We start from the raw sequence: 13,369 nt of genomic DNA, 5'->3' as shown, positions 1-13,369 counted from the left end.
TCCACATGTTTTGAGATTTTTCATTATCTATGATATTGTGTGAGAACTCACAAATGGCTCAAGGACATGGTTATACCACATTGTAGTATGGCTTCAGGGCTTTCATTTGAGCCCTACACCGTGGGAATCGGTGGAGATATGGTGGAGACATAAGGCTTATAAAATGATGACTCATGTGGATAGTTTTTTGAGTGTATATTAAAACTATATAAATCATTATTTATGACACCACAAAAATCATGCCACTATTATATAAATTATGAAGTGGTGTCATTATGTTATTTTATGACTATATCTAACTATATAAACCAGAATATCTCATGTATCATAGTCATAATCACCATGAAAGCCATCTCCTCTGCTCAAAGAGATAATATCCTCTCTCTGTCTTATGCTGGCCTCTCTGCTTGCCAAATTTCCTCTAGAACTGGAGTATGCAAGTCCACTGTGGCCAAGTTTATCAAAGAAAGCCACCCAGACAAGGAAAACTCTTGTGGAGGATGTCCATCCAAGCTTACCTCTACTGACAAAAGGGCTATTATCCAACATATCACTACAGGAAAGGCTGATAATGCTGTCCAAGCCACCCATTATATCAATTCCACCATCACTACCCCTGTCTCTTCACAAACTGTGAGGAATGTTCTCAAGGCAGCTCATCTCAAGGCAGTAACAAAGAAGAAAAAGCCTCTTCTCTCCATCAAACATAGGCAGAGAAGACTAGCCTTTGCCTTAGCTCATCAACACTGGACTGTAGAGGACTGGAAGCATGTTATATGGTCAGATGAGACCAAAATCAATAGGATTGGGTCAGATGGGAAGGTATATGTATGGAAAAAGAAGGGAGATGGCCTAACAGACAGAGAGGTTAATGGGACTGTCAAGTTTGGAGGAGGTTCTTTAATGGTATGGGGCTGTATGGGATAGAATGCTGTGGGAATGCTTGCTGAGGTTGAGGGGAAGATGAATGCTGAGCAGTATGTGGACATTTTTTTTTTTTAAATGACCACTTGCTGCCTAGCTTGGCAGAATCAGGATTGATGAAGAAGATATCATTTTCCAACAGAATAATGATCCCAAGCACACATCCAGAAGAGCTAAGGAATGGTTTGAAGAACATAACATCAATGTTCTTGACTGGCCAGCACAGTCTCCTGATGTCAATGTCATTGAACATCTCTGGGGAACACTCAAGAAAAAGCTTCAAGCCTATGAAAACCACCCTAAGGAGTATGGGAGCTTTGGGAGAGAGTAGCAGTGGAATGGGGGAAGATCACAGCTGAGGATTGCCAGAAATTAATTGAGAGTATGCCTAGAAGGATAGAGGTGGTAATTAAAGCCAAGGGAGGTCATACAAAATACTAGAATACCTGGTTATTATTGTAAAATACTTGAGTCAAAAAACTGTCCGCATGAGTCACCATTTTGTGAGCCTTATATCTCCACCATATCTCCACCGATTCCCACGGTGTAGGGCTCAAATGAAAGCCCTGAAGCCATACTACAATGTGGTATAACCATGTCCTTGAGCCATTTGTGAGTTCTCACACAATATCATAGATAGTGAAAAATCTCAAAACATGTGGACAGTTTTTTGAGCCACTGTATGTTACAATCATTGTTACCCCTATCTCTTTTCTCCTTTCTTCCTACTTGTGTACTACACCATGACCGCACCCATTGTGCCATCATTAGGCTGATTCCTTATCTGTATTACAGCATGACCACCATACACCGTCACTAGCTGACTCATATCTCTTATCTCTCTGACTCATCGATGACGTCACTAGATGACTCATTACTCTTATCTATGACTCAGTCAATGACATATGCGTACCTGCCCTAAAGTACCTATGTCTATATAAGCACGGTCATGTACTTAGTTAGACTTCACTTTAATCTACTAGGTTTTACCTGCATTATCCTTCGCTTAGGACCTCCAATCCCAAGTCGTCCGATATCGATATTCAAGCCAAAGACACTCTCTTTGACTTGTCTTAAAGAACCTTACATTTGTGAGGACATGATCCGGCGTTAGGCGTACTCTTATCGAGTACCTATCGTCGCGCCTATCCTAGTCGACTTACGGTTCGCCGTAACACTGTACTGTTGATGCGCTGAAGAAGGCGACATAAGAATGTGTAGTCCGGTTTCTGGTCAAACAAGAGGGAACATGAATAGGTGAGGATCTGTTCAACCTCTTCAGGAAGGCCTTGGCACAACTTTGTTGTGTCATACTTCATCTCAACAACTTGCTCGTCAGAGATCCCGCTACAGTGGAGCCAAGGTAGAGATCCACGAAATAAGTAAATCAAGAGGTATGCAAGGGACTCGATATCATCACGACGTCCTAGCTCCATGCCTGCATGGCTATTGATGGACATGAAAGCCGGAGTTCCTGTCAAGGAGGTGGTTTGTTCAAATGCAATGTGGAGGTGAGTGCGCAGGTATCTGTATTGTTTGGAGATGCCAAAGTCAACAAGATAAATCTTGTGCGTGTCCTTGCCAGTTCCAATAAGGATGTTGTCAGGCTTCAAGTCACAATGAATGAAGTATTTTGAGTGAATGTACTGGAGGCAGCAGACCTAGTGAAATTTTTAGAATCAGTAAATGTAATTTAGGAAATACTTACAAGCTGATGGGCTATGAACACTATAGTGTTGCGGCTGAAAGAGTGTTGATATGTCTTGAATACACTCTCAAGTGACTGTCCAAGACGATCAAGGACTAGGGCATCATAGTTGTCCTCACGTCCAAACCAGTGGACATGGGGGATGCCAACAGTGTCACCAAGTTGCCTGAGCATGTTATACTCATGCTCCAAGCTGGTGGTGGAGCCAGTGATACATTGGAGCTTGACAACCACATCACCATCACCAATGATATCATTTGCATGGTACACTTCACCTGTCTCAAAGTTCAGTCCTCACAGTGAGATGTAATAATAATAAAAATTCACTTACCATAAGCACCCGACCCTATTTTTTCTTTCAGTCAATACCTCCCATTGACACAAGCAGGAACCATTGAGTACTGAGTATGATGTACACGGAGGACAGATATGATATGGCAATGATATGCACAATAAACAAGACTTAATATTTCAACACATACATGGTGCCATGGTGGCAACTTCCGGAAGATTGCAATACAAAACTCATACATACCAGTCACATAATCTGTACATGTGCAAGAACAATAACTGGGCAGTTGGGACGCATATTTCCATCCAGAACGTGTACCCAAATGGCGGCAGCTGCCAGACCTTTCTATTTCATGCAAATAAATCGCTCATCCCCCATCCAACTTTTGTAGTCCTACTGCTAGGTTTGCTATTGATCCCAGAGACATAGCACTGCTGCCTGTCAATGCCAATGATCCAACTGGTGCATGTCACATAATGAGTAACCATGTTGAAAGCTGCATAGCACATCTTGAATTATTGTGAGACAGATTTTTCACAAAAAGGGCACAGCTACCATGAGGTCACTCATCTTGCTCACCCACACAAAGCTGTGATTGAGATGCTGCTCTCCAGTAATCCTGACCAGAGTGTTAATGCCGACTATGTTTTGATAGCAGAATACACACTTGAAGCAGTGAGCACAAGTATCAAAATCTTTAAAGTGACCATTAGCACACTATGATTGTACAGACGACCATTCTTACCTGGACAATTGACACATTTCTAGATTATCATGAGCGCTAAGGAAGTGCGATGAAGAAAGCAAACTCATGAAGTGATGTTTTGGTGAATGGCGGACATGCTTTGATCAGGCTCGACACCAATGGACTCAGTTCCAGTAGACTGAGAGTTGTGAAGTATATGGATGCAACTGGACCAGTGGGTGACATGAACATGCAATACCATGTCCAAACATAGTATAGTACAATGGGAAGGCGATGGCGAGAATGAGGAACGTGTAGCCTGCCCAGGCTGTGGGGAATCCAATGGTCCAGTACCAGCAGAAAAAGAACATCGCAGAACCTGTCACGTTCCAGGGAAGCTCAGTGACAAGCTGCGACATGATAAGAGCAGTCCAGTTGTACATCCTACTAGGACGTTCGCATATCTTGTACACTGTGCGAATGTCAATGTAGACGGCCATGATCTGATGGGTGAGGGGAACACAAAGCACAAGAGCGAGGAAGATTGACTAAAGAGAAGTGAGATTAGCATGAAACTAAGAACCCAAATTGATATACTTACGAACAGCTTGTTTTGGGTGCCCTGCAAAGAATCATTTGCCTGGAAGAATGTAAAGCCCACAAGGAGACCGCCAAAGATGTTAAGCACAAATTTAGCATGGATGTATGTAGGATTGTGCCAGTATGCTTGGAAGTTTTGGTGGGTGAGCATAACAAACTGGTGCCACCATGAGGTAGTGAAGACAGAGTGCTGGACGCTCAGCTGTGGTGGGTGAGTATGACCATGTTCATGCAAGTTGTTGATCTGCTCTTGAAGCTGCGCCGCTTCTGGTGAACGCTCCTGAAGGTTGGTGAATTCTGGTACAGCTCATAAGCATTGAAAACCCACACGCAAAAATGGCACTCATGTGCAGAGAATGGCCTGACCACAATCAGCAAGCTCACGAAGGACATGGACAATAGCCCAGGCAGATTGTGAGTCTAGGCTGGACATAGGCTCATCCAAGAAGAGTAGAAGTTTGGGCTGTTGGTCTTTTTAGCACAGCTGTAGCCTCAAGAAGTTTGGATTCAAACCTTGGCAGCGAGCTCCACTGCGATGGTGGTACATTTACGGCACTCAACCCCGAGAGAGCCAACAATAGTGTCAGCATACTCCTCTAGACCACACATTTGAAGACATTTGTCAATGCTGCAGTAGAAAGTTAAGTGTGGTTTGATCATGTGCAAAAATCATACACACTATGCTTCCTTTTCAGCAAGAGGAACCAACTGTGGCTGGCAAAGATTAGCAGAGAAAAGGAGCACTTCATGGACAGTCGCCTCAGGAAGATGGGTATCAAGTTGTTGGCAGTAACCACTAAACATAACAGTCAGTCAGATAAGATCAGCATATGTAGGACGATACTAATGTCTGAGCCTGGAAATCTATGGGGAGCGGTTGTCCACTAAAGAATTGCTCACCAGTTACCACACCAACACCACCGACACATTGTGCAAGAACATTCAAGAGTGTTGTCTACAAGTATTTGGGTAAACGACATGTGTGACTGGTGTGTCATAGGAAGGTATACCTTTCCAGTGCCAGATTCACCTATTAACGTGAGAAAGCACAAAGGACAGCAAAGTTCTGCAGTGATGATCATGAGATATTCACCAAGTGTAATGTGATGGGCCTACCCTCCAAAGTTGACTATACCAAAAGTCAAATGTTGAGACTCTGTGGGCACTTCCACAACTGATGGTGTAATGGCAATTGGCGGCATAACTTCACGCTGCTGGATGATGTGAGTTGACCCAAAACAGAACATGTGCATAGCACCAGATTTGGGAACGGCTTGGACACTAGCAGATAGTTGAGCAAAGCAAATGATTTTGACAAAATAAATTCTTACAATGATGTGCCATGAGCATTTCACACATCCATAACAGCTTCCAGAGAACTCGTTCCTGCAGACATGCCACCACTCTGATGAAGGGGGTTCTGTTGAAGCGTTTGTTGGATTGCACGGTGCCTCTGACGATGTGTGAGGAGCCTCATTGGATGCTCCTGCATCAACAGGGATCTGATGATGGAATGTGTCAACCTGCGCTGTAGAATTGTACCCAGGGCCAAAACTATTGACCATGTTGAAACATTTTTGGTGATCTCTTGAAAGGGACCCATCAGCAGGCAAGTGGTATGGAGAGATGGCATTACAGAAACAGAGAATGGAGAATAGGTGGGGTGTGGAGGAATGGAAGTGTGATACTCCACCAATTGGCCTTTGGGGCAAAATGGCCAAACCAAGGTGTCATGGGGGAGGGGTGTAAAGAGAAAAATAAAGATGTGTGTGGAGGAAGGGAGATGTGATACTCCGCCAATTGGCCTTTGGGGCAAAATGGCCAAACCAAGGCATCATGGGGGAGGGGTGTGTTTGAAAAAATAAAATGAAAAACTCACGTTGGATGCAAAACAGCGACACATGAGCCCACCAAGCTCCGTTGGTGAGTGGTTTCAGTGCTGAGTGGTCCTCCAGTGTGCGTCCTGCAATGGGAAGACAACAGAAAGGAAACACGAACAAGGACAGATATGAGAGTTGCTGATTCATCAGCAAGGTCACATGCCACAATGTTCAGGTAAATTCAGTCAAAAATCAACATAGTATTGATCAGTGCATAGGTATAGTAGTACGCAGATCACAGTTCAGAATGCAATGTTGTAGGTAGTCTCTAGCCTCTAACCAGTCCAAGATGAAGGCTGTGGAAAAATATAAACTTTGTCTAGCACATCATGGGTCTCTTCTGATGCAATAGTAGCTAGTATATCATCAGTAGGATCCTGAGATTCATTTGATTGTGCTCCATTTGGCTTGTCAGGATCATCACCAGGAAAGTCATGCTGTGATATAATGAACTGTTGAGTGAAATTGAACCGTTCTTTTTTCAGGCCATACTTTAACATCTGTAAAGCCTCCATCAACGTCTCACTGATTCAGTTCCGTTTTTTTGTGTCAGTTTCTGCACTCAATGAGAAAACTCGTTTGCATGGGACTGTGGAGGCCTGAACAGGCAAATAGTCCATGGCAATTGCAAATAATGTTGGGTATGTCTTCCACTTCATCTATCAAAAGCAGGGACCATTAGTACTGCAGTTGAAAGAATAAGACGGTGTGACCTACCTCCCAGAATTTGAGTATGTCAATGCCTTCATCCCAAAGGTCACCATTAACATAAGATTGATACTCTTGCTCAATAGTCTGCAGGCCTTGAGACTGCTGCAGACGCTTCATGTGCATATCTCCAAGGCCATAGAGTTGAGCAAGCGAGTTGATTGTATCAACCTTGGAGGTGTGAGTGGTATTTGATTGCTGGGAAGCCTCAGGTGAGATTTGGTTTCTATATTCTACCATCTACACAATCAGATTAGCATAAAAGCTTAGAGAGCCATCAGATGGTCAATTAGTACTTATGAGGTTGCATATCATACTTTCAGCGCACATAATCCAATCATCCTCCCAACAGTCCCTGATCCATGTGAGTCTTACTGACAGATCGATCACTGGTAAGCATTTCAATTAGTAGTTATTGTCAAAAAATAAAAATAAAAGAACTTACACATTGCTATAACATACGAGTCTGTCAGGTCCATGTGAACGTAGTATGATTTAGCCCAGTCCAAGCTGACATTGATAGAGGGATGAAGTCAGGGAATTCTTGTAGCCAGGGATTCCCATGCCGTCATGAAAAGCTCGAAGCAGGGAACCACACTACCCAACCGGGGCATGCACTCAGAAGACATGCACTGCTGCACTCTATGAGGTACCTGTAATTTAGTAGCGAACAGAATTAAAATTGAAGATAATGAAGGGTGGATGTTGTATATGTACATCTAGAATCTTTTCAAGGTCTTCGAGAACTTGCCAATCTGAGTCAGTCATCTTATGACCAGAAATGTCCTGCTGATTAGGCATGCTAAGGAAGAAGTCTATGGCCTGACACAAGAATGTATAGCATGAGTGAAAATAACAAGTATTAGACTTACTGGATGCATTGCTCACAAGCGATTGATCATGAAATACATTGAGTCCCATCTCATGCAGACATCATGAAGCAGTTCGACCTCAGGAACAGTTACCAGCTTATTCGAAGGGGATTTGAACCATTGCTTGGCATTTCCGGTTTTGACGACCTCCATGAATTTATCGTGACGCAGTCCAGATACTTGGATCGCTTTGATGGCAGACCAGCCCAGCGCAACTGGGTTTCTTGTGATAGCTGCAAGGTAAGTTTTTTTGTCCATCACAAGGCCATCAATTGTTGCATCCCATGCCCATGAGACTTCTTGCGCAGCAACAATGGAGTTTGTGAAATGATCAGTGACGTGCTGTACACATATATTCATAATGTGGGGGAAACACATGACCCACCTGTCAAGTGGGTCAAAAGTGATGTCGTGTTGTTCCAGCAGTTTGGAAAGTTCTTCCATACACATTGCATTGTTGCCTGCATTGTCCATGGTGAAATGTCTGACCTAAATTAATATAAGCGAAAGTCAGTATTTGAACAGGTCACCACACCTTCACAGTGATATCTGCACGATCAAGTAAATACAACATTGTCTTTGCTAGGTACTTTCTGGTGTGATTCCCTTTGATCCAGCGAAATGTGATCAGCACTGCCTTCAGCTCAAGCACTGCCTTCAGCTCAAGCACTCCCAACTTCTGGTTCTCTGCAATCCAATGAGCTGACATTGCTAAATATGCGCCTAGAGCCTGTGCCGACCAGATGTCAGCAGTGAATAAGATTGTCCCAACTGCATTCTAAGTATGATGAGAATCTGTAGATTATGGAGATAAAAAAATATGTACAGCCATATCATCTTTCAGAGTCACAAAATACTCTTGCCAGGCCTTGATTATTTCTGCATGGATCTTGGTACGGTGAGGAATATCTTTATCTCAAAGTTCTTGGCAGAGAAGTAAAAGGAGGCATCAAAATTCAGGACACTCAATAATGTTGATGGACTGTTGACTGTTGTCAGTAAGAAATAATGAAATTGTGCAAGGGCTTGCCTGATCATCAGCAACAATGAAAGATACAAGGTGTTGAAGGAAGGTGGTGTGCATGAACTCTGGGATCGAACCTCTATCACAGGGGCCAGCTAAGGTAGTACTACTGGCTCCAGCAGTGCGCTTGGGAAGGTTAGATAGTTTGGTGCCTCCCTTGACAACTTTACACATTTCAGCTAGTGTGTATCCCATTTCAAAGGCCAGTTTGATGCTGATGACGAAGATGGACCACCCACATTCTTCTGTCAGAATGAGATAGAGGAGCAAATGAAACCTCTCAACGTGTCCACACAATGGTGTATTCCCAGTATTGCTCGAGTATTCCCATTTTCGTTTTCCATGGCTCCCATCCCATGTAGCTGGATCTGGCTTTCGCTCGGCCCTAGAAATGTGAATAGTTAGTTAGATGAATCAATAGTGTACACTAGCAAAGACTTACTCGCACATGACACAAATAGTGTCTTTGTCCTTTTGCTTTTGAAAGAAATAGTTAATGTCATTGGATGTTGCAGTTTTTTGAGATGCCTGCATTTGAAGGAGAGGATCTGGTGGTGCATCAAAGTCCAAAGGTACACTGGCAGGTGCCAGCCCTTTCTTTGTCTTCTTGTTGGCTTTATGTACTGGAGGTGCTGGGTCAGTGTCATCACTGGATCCAGATACATCAAGGTTAAATGATTCTGAGTCATCAGCCTGGTTGATGTTGATGTCGAGTGTGGGTGCATCCCAAGATGCAGGTGGCACCAATGTGGGCTTAGGTACAATGCTGGGCACTGGGTGCCATTCCCTATGAGGACAATGCATGCAATGAAGTGAAGGCTCTGAAGAGTGCTATAAGCTTTAACTCCAGAACTTCAGTTTATATACAAGCATAGTAGTATTGAAGAGAATACATTCAACAAAACAACATGATTCATTATACATGAGAAAGTACGTGAAAGCTTGAATACATGAGCTAGGGAAAGCGGATATAAAATGATAGATGAATGAGGCATGGATCAATGGACATCACCCAAGAGGCTTGGATCGCACACCTGTGCAAGGCTATGAATCAGATATTAATTGTCTTTGAGAAAAGGAGAACTTACACTCAAACATGCGCCTTCAGTTGCCCACACTGCAGTTACTAATGATGCCTTGATCTCCTTCCACCTGATCACCTTTGCAGGTGGAGTCCATTGATGTACATCATCATGGTCACCTTCTGGATCAAGTAAGACAAGGTGGTGGAGTATTACGTCTCATATCTTTGCTACACCTCAACCAATCATTGCATCCATATCTTTGGTGTTCTCAATGGGGAACAGACTCTGCAAGTGCATGCTCAGGCAAGGTGAAAATGTGAACAAGTCATCACTCACCCCTTTAGAATACATGGAAGGGTCATCATTCTCAAGATTGATTGCACTGTCTTCTGGTGCAATCCATGTATGAAACTCAATCTTCGAGAGTTCAACCCAGCTGTGCCCCTCAGATATGACAGGGCCAAACTGGTTGGATTGCATCCTCAGGGGCGTCCACTCTTCAAAAGACATCACTGGTTTCAATCGCAAATGCTGTGCAATCTCACTGCCTGGGTCCAGATTAGCATATCAGTGTGCTTTGATCATGTTGATGAGTGAAGCCAATAGGATCCCACTTTCATTAGTGATGATGCGACGGATCTTGTCTTGACCCACACTTTCCATCTGGGACAAACAGTTCTCCAAAATCCAGAGGGAGATAGACTTGTTCAGTACCCCAATATCAATGAATGGCATGCAGATGATGTGAATATCAGGGTCTGCATGGATACTGTCACCTGAAAAGCAGCTGTTTGCATGCACATGGACTTGGACAAGCACATTGTCATGGCCGATTGATGTAATAGCCGTTTGAAAAGCAAAGTTTATTTGTGTGATGGGTTGCTCAGTAAGCCTGGCTTGGCAGTGTCACTATGAACGTCTCCAAGTCTGGGTGATAGACAAATCTAGGAAATTGTGTTAGGTATAGCAAGATATTATATCAACACACCCACCTTCCTTGAGTCTCATCATCTTCGTCAATGAACTGCATGATGTATGCATGTTCATCATCTGTGATTCTGGTGAATATGGTTTCCTCCTCCTGTATGATGTGTCATTAATCAGGAGTCTGAACACCATTTCACTAAATTGACTCACCCGATCATCACCTTGGATGATTTCTAGAAGATTCTTGCATTTAGCTACATACGTAAAAGTCAGTGGAGAAAACAGAACAATGATGTGGTCCCCTACCCAATTGTTCCTCGTCATCATAGATGGTCTGATTTGCTAGGGGTGACTTGGGGGCAGATATGACAGTTTCAGGACTAGGTAAATGACCATTGTCAGGTGCAGGTGGTGCAGAAATAATATTGTTTTTGACTGCCAGTGGTGGTACAACGCTCTGTGGTATTGTTGATGGAGTTCTTGTATGGCTAGAGCTGGGGGGAGAGACTGAACTTGATAGTAAGGGACTGTGATAATTAACATGGCTTGATAGTATAAATTGCAATGGGCGATGGTGATTCCTAGCATCTCCTCCATACAGAGATGTCATGATATGTACATGAGTTTCTATGTAGCCAGCTCGCAAGCCAGAGCTGCAGCTCAAGCTGCCACATGTGGGGCCAGCTTTTTCCCAGGCTTGGCTTTGTCAGGCTCAGCTGTAGCTGGTAACAGTCTTTGGCCAGGAACTGGCAAAAGCTGGAGCTACGGCAACACTATTACAGGGTGTGCTCAGCGTGACATCCAGCACTTAATCATTGCAGTTAGTGCAGATGTGGTTCCTAGTGCTGTGATCACTGTCATCCAAGCTCTAATGGACTTCTGTTATCTCATACAGTCACCTCAAATTGTCAATGTTGATGTCAAGTGCCTTTCTGCAGCTCTCAAAGCATTTCATGCCAACAAAGATTCAATTTTAGTTGGTGCATTTTGGTGTGGTCAGCATGGTGCAGTTATTGATAACTGGTATATCCTGAAGATTGAGCTTATGCAGAGCTAGTTCCAAGTATCTGAAACAGTGGAGTTATCATACAGTGGACTGCTGACACTACAGAACATGCACACATCATCAAAATCAAGGATCCCACATGCTTGAGCAACAACCATGACTATGATTCATGGGTCTGTCAACATCTGGACTGCGCTGACAAATGCTGTTGCTCTGAACTCACCATAAATCTGCTAGACAATATGCCAGGCTCAAAGCAACAGGTTGACACAGATCATGGTGATGCTGTTGATGATGACATTGATTTTGATGTTGACAACAATCATGACACCTCAGTAGAGCTTCTTGCAACCATTGGATGTCCCAGCCATTTACATTCTATCACCAATCAATTTGCAATTGCAAAGCTCCTCCAGTACAGGGAGGTGGGAACAGTCTCTGTACCATTGTGCTTATTCTCTGTCAGACACACATCATTTCATCTCGCCTATGCCCCATCCATCAGAAACATTTCTGTTGATGACACTGCTCTCAAGTTTGGCCTTCCTGACCTATGACCAGTCATTACTGACTTTCTCAGTCATGAAGCTGCTCATGGGCATGATTTTGTTTACACCATTGGGGGGACTGGGAAAGCTAAACTTACTACTCCACTTCCATTTGAAAAGCTCCAAGTCTGGTTCAAGCTTCAATTGTAGGATACTGATTTTCATGACATTAGTATCATATGGCCTGCCCAGATTTTGAATTGTTCACCACCTTCTGACATCTGGACCTGTGGCTGGTATGATCTGATTGTTGTTAACAATGATGTGAAATGCACATGGCCCATTGATGGTCTTCATGGTACATTCTGCTCTTCTTCCATGCTTTCTATTTTCATTATCAAATACTAGGGCATACTGTTGGTGAAATAAGGCTTATTATGTGTCCTGTTGGCAAGGCTGGTACAAATTGGTCATGGAAGGACCATTTCCTTGCCTATGTTTATTGCTTTGACTTCATTCTGCAAGATAGAAGTGATCATGAGCTGAGTATACAACTGCACATACTCAAATGAGCAATGCATTCAAATGATACTTGAGTGAGTGATATTGTACCAGTCACACAGCTTAGGGCACCTGTCAATCTTGTATCTTGTTATGGTGCAAGTGCAGACCATTGTCTCACCCCATATAACAGTATGGAACATTCTTCAGAATTCTGGCTTAATAAATACTGGGATAAAAACACATTCCTCCCACTTCCCATGTACTAGCTTTTGCAGATAGCTGTATCAGTTTTTTCACTTCACACTATTTTCAGTATTAATCACTATTGGCTAGAAGTCATTTTATAATTAGTTCACCTGAAACACTGAGCTTCATTGGCACTATGCAGTGCATGATAAACATTTAAATTCATCTCCAGTGGTCCCACCATTGTCATAATTAGTGTAAATGTCCCAAAATGGCTTTCTTTTTCAGGACCATTGACAACAAAATCAAACTTTTTTCCCTATTGTCCATCCCTGACATCAGTGATATTCATGCCATGAATAAAATCACCTCTGACAGACTCAATCATTTGGTTACACATGAGGATCCACCAGAGGCATCACAACTGCTAGGACATTTGCTGTCTCACATCTTCTAGCCTTTCAAAATCCCTCTCCCTGATGTATCTGACCTCAAAATTTCCTTTAGAAAAATAATTTATCCCAATGAACACATCAGATT

The 13,369-nt window shown here is 43.1% G+C and overlaps 5 protein-coding genes across 5 annotated transcripts; 1 reads left to right on the top strand and 4 right to left on the bottom strand.

The window, feature by feature from the left end:
- Positions 1-2,069: 2,069 nt before the first annotated feature.
- BJ212DRAFT_1282681 (kinase-like domain-containing protein) lies at positions 2,070-2,908 on the bottom strand (the record flags this gene model as incomplete). Its single annotated transcript, XM_041331695.1, has 2 exons — positions 2,070-2,585; positions 2,633-2,908. Coding segments are annotated over 2 exons (792 nt in total), but the record flags the coding sequence as incomplete, so codon positions are not given.
- Positions 2,909-4,070: 1,162 nt separating this feature from the next.
- BJ212DRAFT_1248984 (uncharacterized protein) lies at positions 4,071-4,300 on the bottom strand (the record flags this gene model as incomplete). Its single annotated transcript, XM_041329693.1, has 2 exons — positions 4,071-4,157; positions 4,211-4,300. Coding segments are annotated over 2 exons (177 nt in total), but the record flags the coding sequence as incomplete, so codon positions are not given.
- Positions 4,301-4,552: 252 nt separating this feature from the next.
- Positions 4,553-5,013, bottom strand: BJ212DRAFT_1282693 (uncharacterized protein; the record flags this gene model as incomplete). Its single annotated transcript, XM_041331696.1, has 3 exons — positions 4,553-4,672; positions 4,723-4,837; positions 4,889-5,013. The coding sequence occupies 3 exons, from the start codon at positions 5,011-5,013 to the stop codon at positions 4,553-4,555; spliced, it is 360 nt and encodes a 119-aa protein (XP_041187696.1).
- A 5,588-nt stretch (positions 5,014-10,601) lies between these two features.
- On the bottom strand, positions 10,602-11,255 carry BJ212DRAFT_1485940 (uncharacterized protein; the record flags this gene model as incomplete). Its single annotated transcript, XM_041341049.1, has 4 exons — positions 10,602-10,662; positions 10,711-10,799; positions 10,856-10,899; positions 10,952-11,255. The coding sequence occupies 4 exons, from the start codon at positions 11,253-11,255 to the stop codon at positions 10,602-10,604; spliced, it is 498 nt and encodes a 165-aa protein (XP_041187695.1).
- Positions 11,256-11,393: 138 nt separating this feature from the next.
- On the top strand, positions 11,394-11,696 carry BJ212DRAFT_1207598 (uncharacterized protein; the record flags this gene model as incomplete). Its single annotated transcript, XM_041329177.1, has 1 exon — positions 11,394-11,696. A coding segment is annotated over one exon (303 nt), but the record flags the coding sequence as incomplete, so codon positions are not given.
- Between the last annotated feature and the right edge of the window lie 1,673 nt (positions 11,697-13,369).

This window comes from Suillus subaureus, assembly GCF_016647635.1.
Source record: "Suillus subaureus strain MN1 chromosome Unknown BJ212scaffold_47, whole genome shotgun sequence".
NCBI classification, from domain to species: Eukaryota; Fungi; Basidiomycota; class Agaricomycetes; order Boletales; family Suillaceae; genus Suillus; species Suillus subaureus.
Note: the sequence above shows the minus strand (reverse complement) of the source record. Positions and strands in the feature narration are given on the sequence as shown.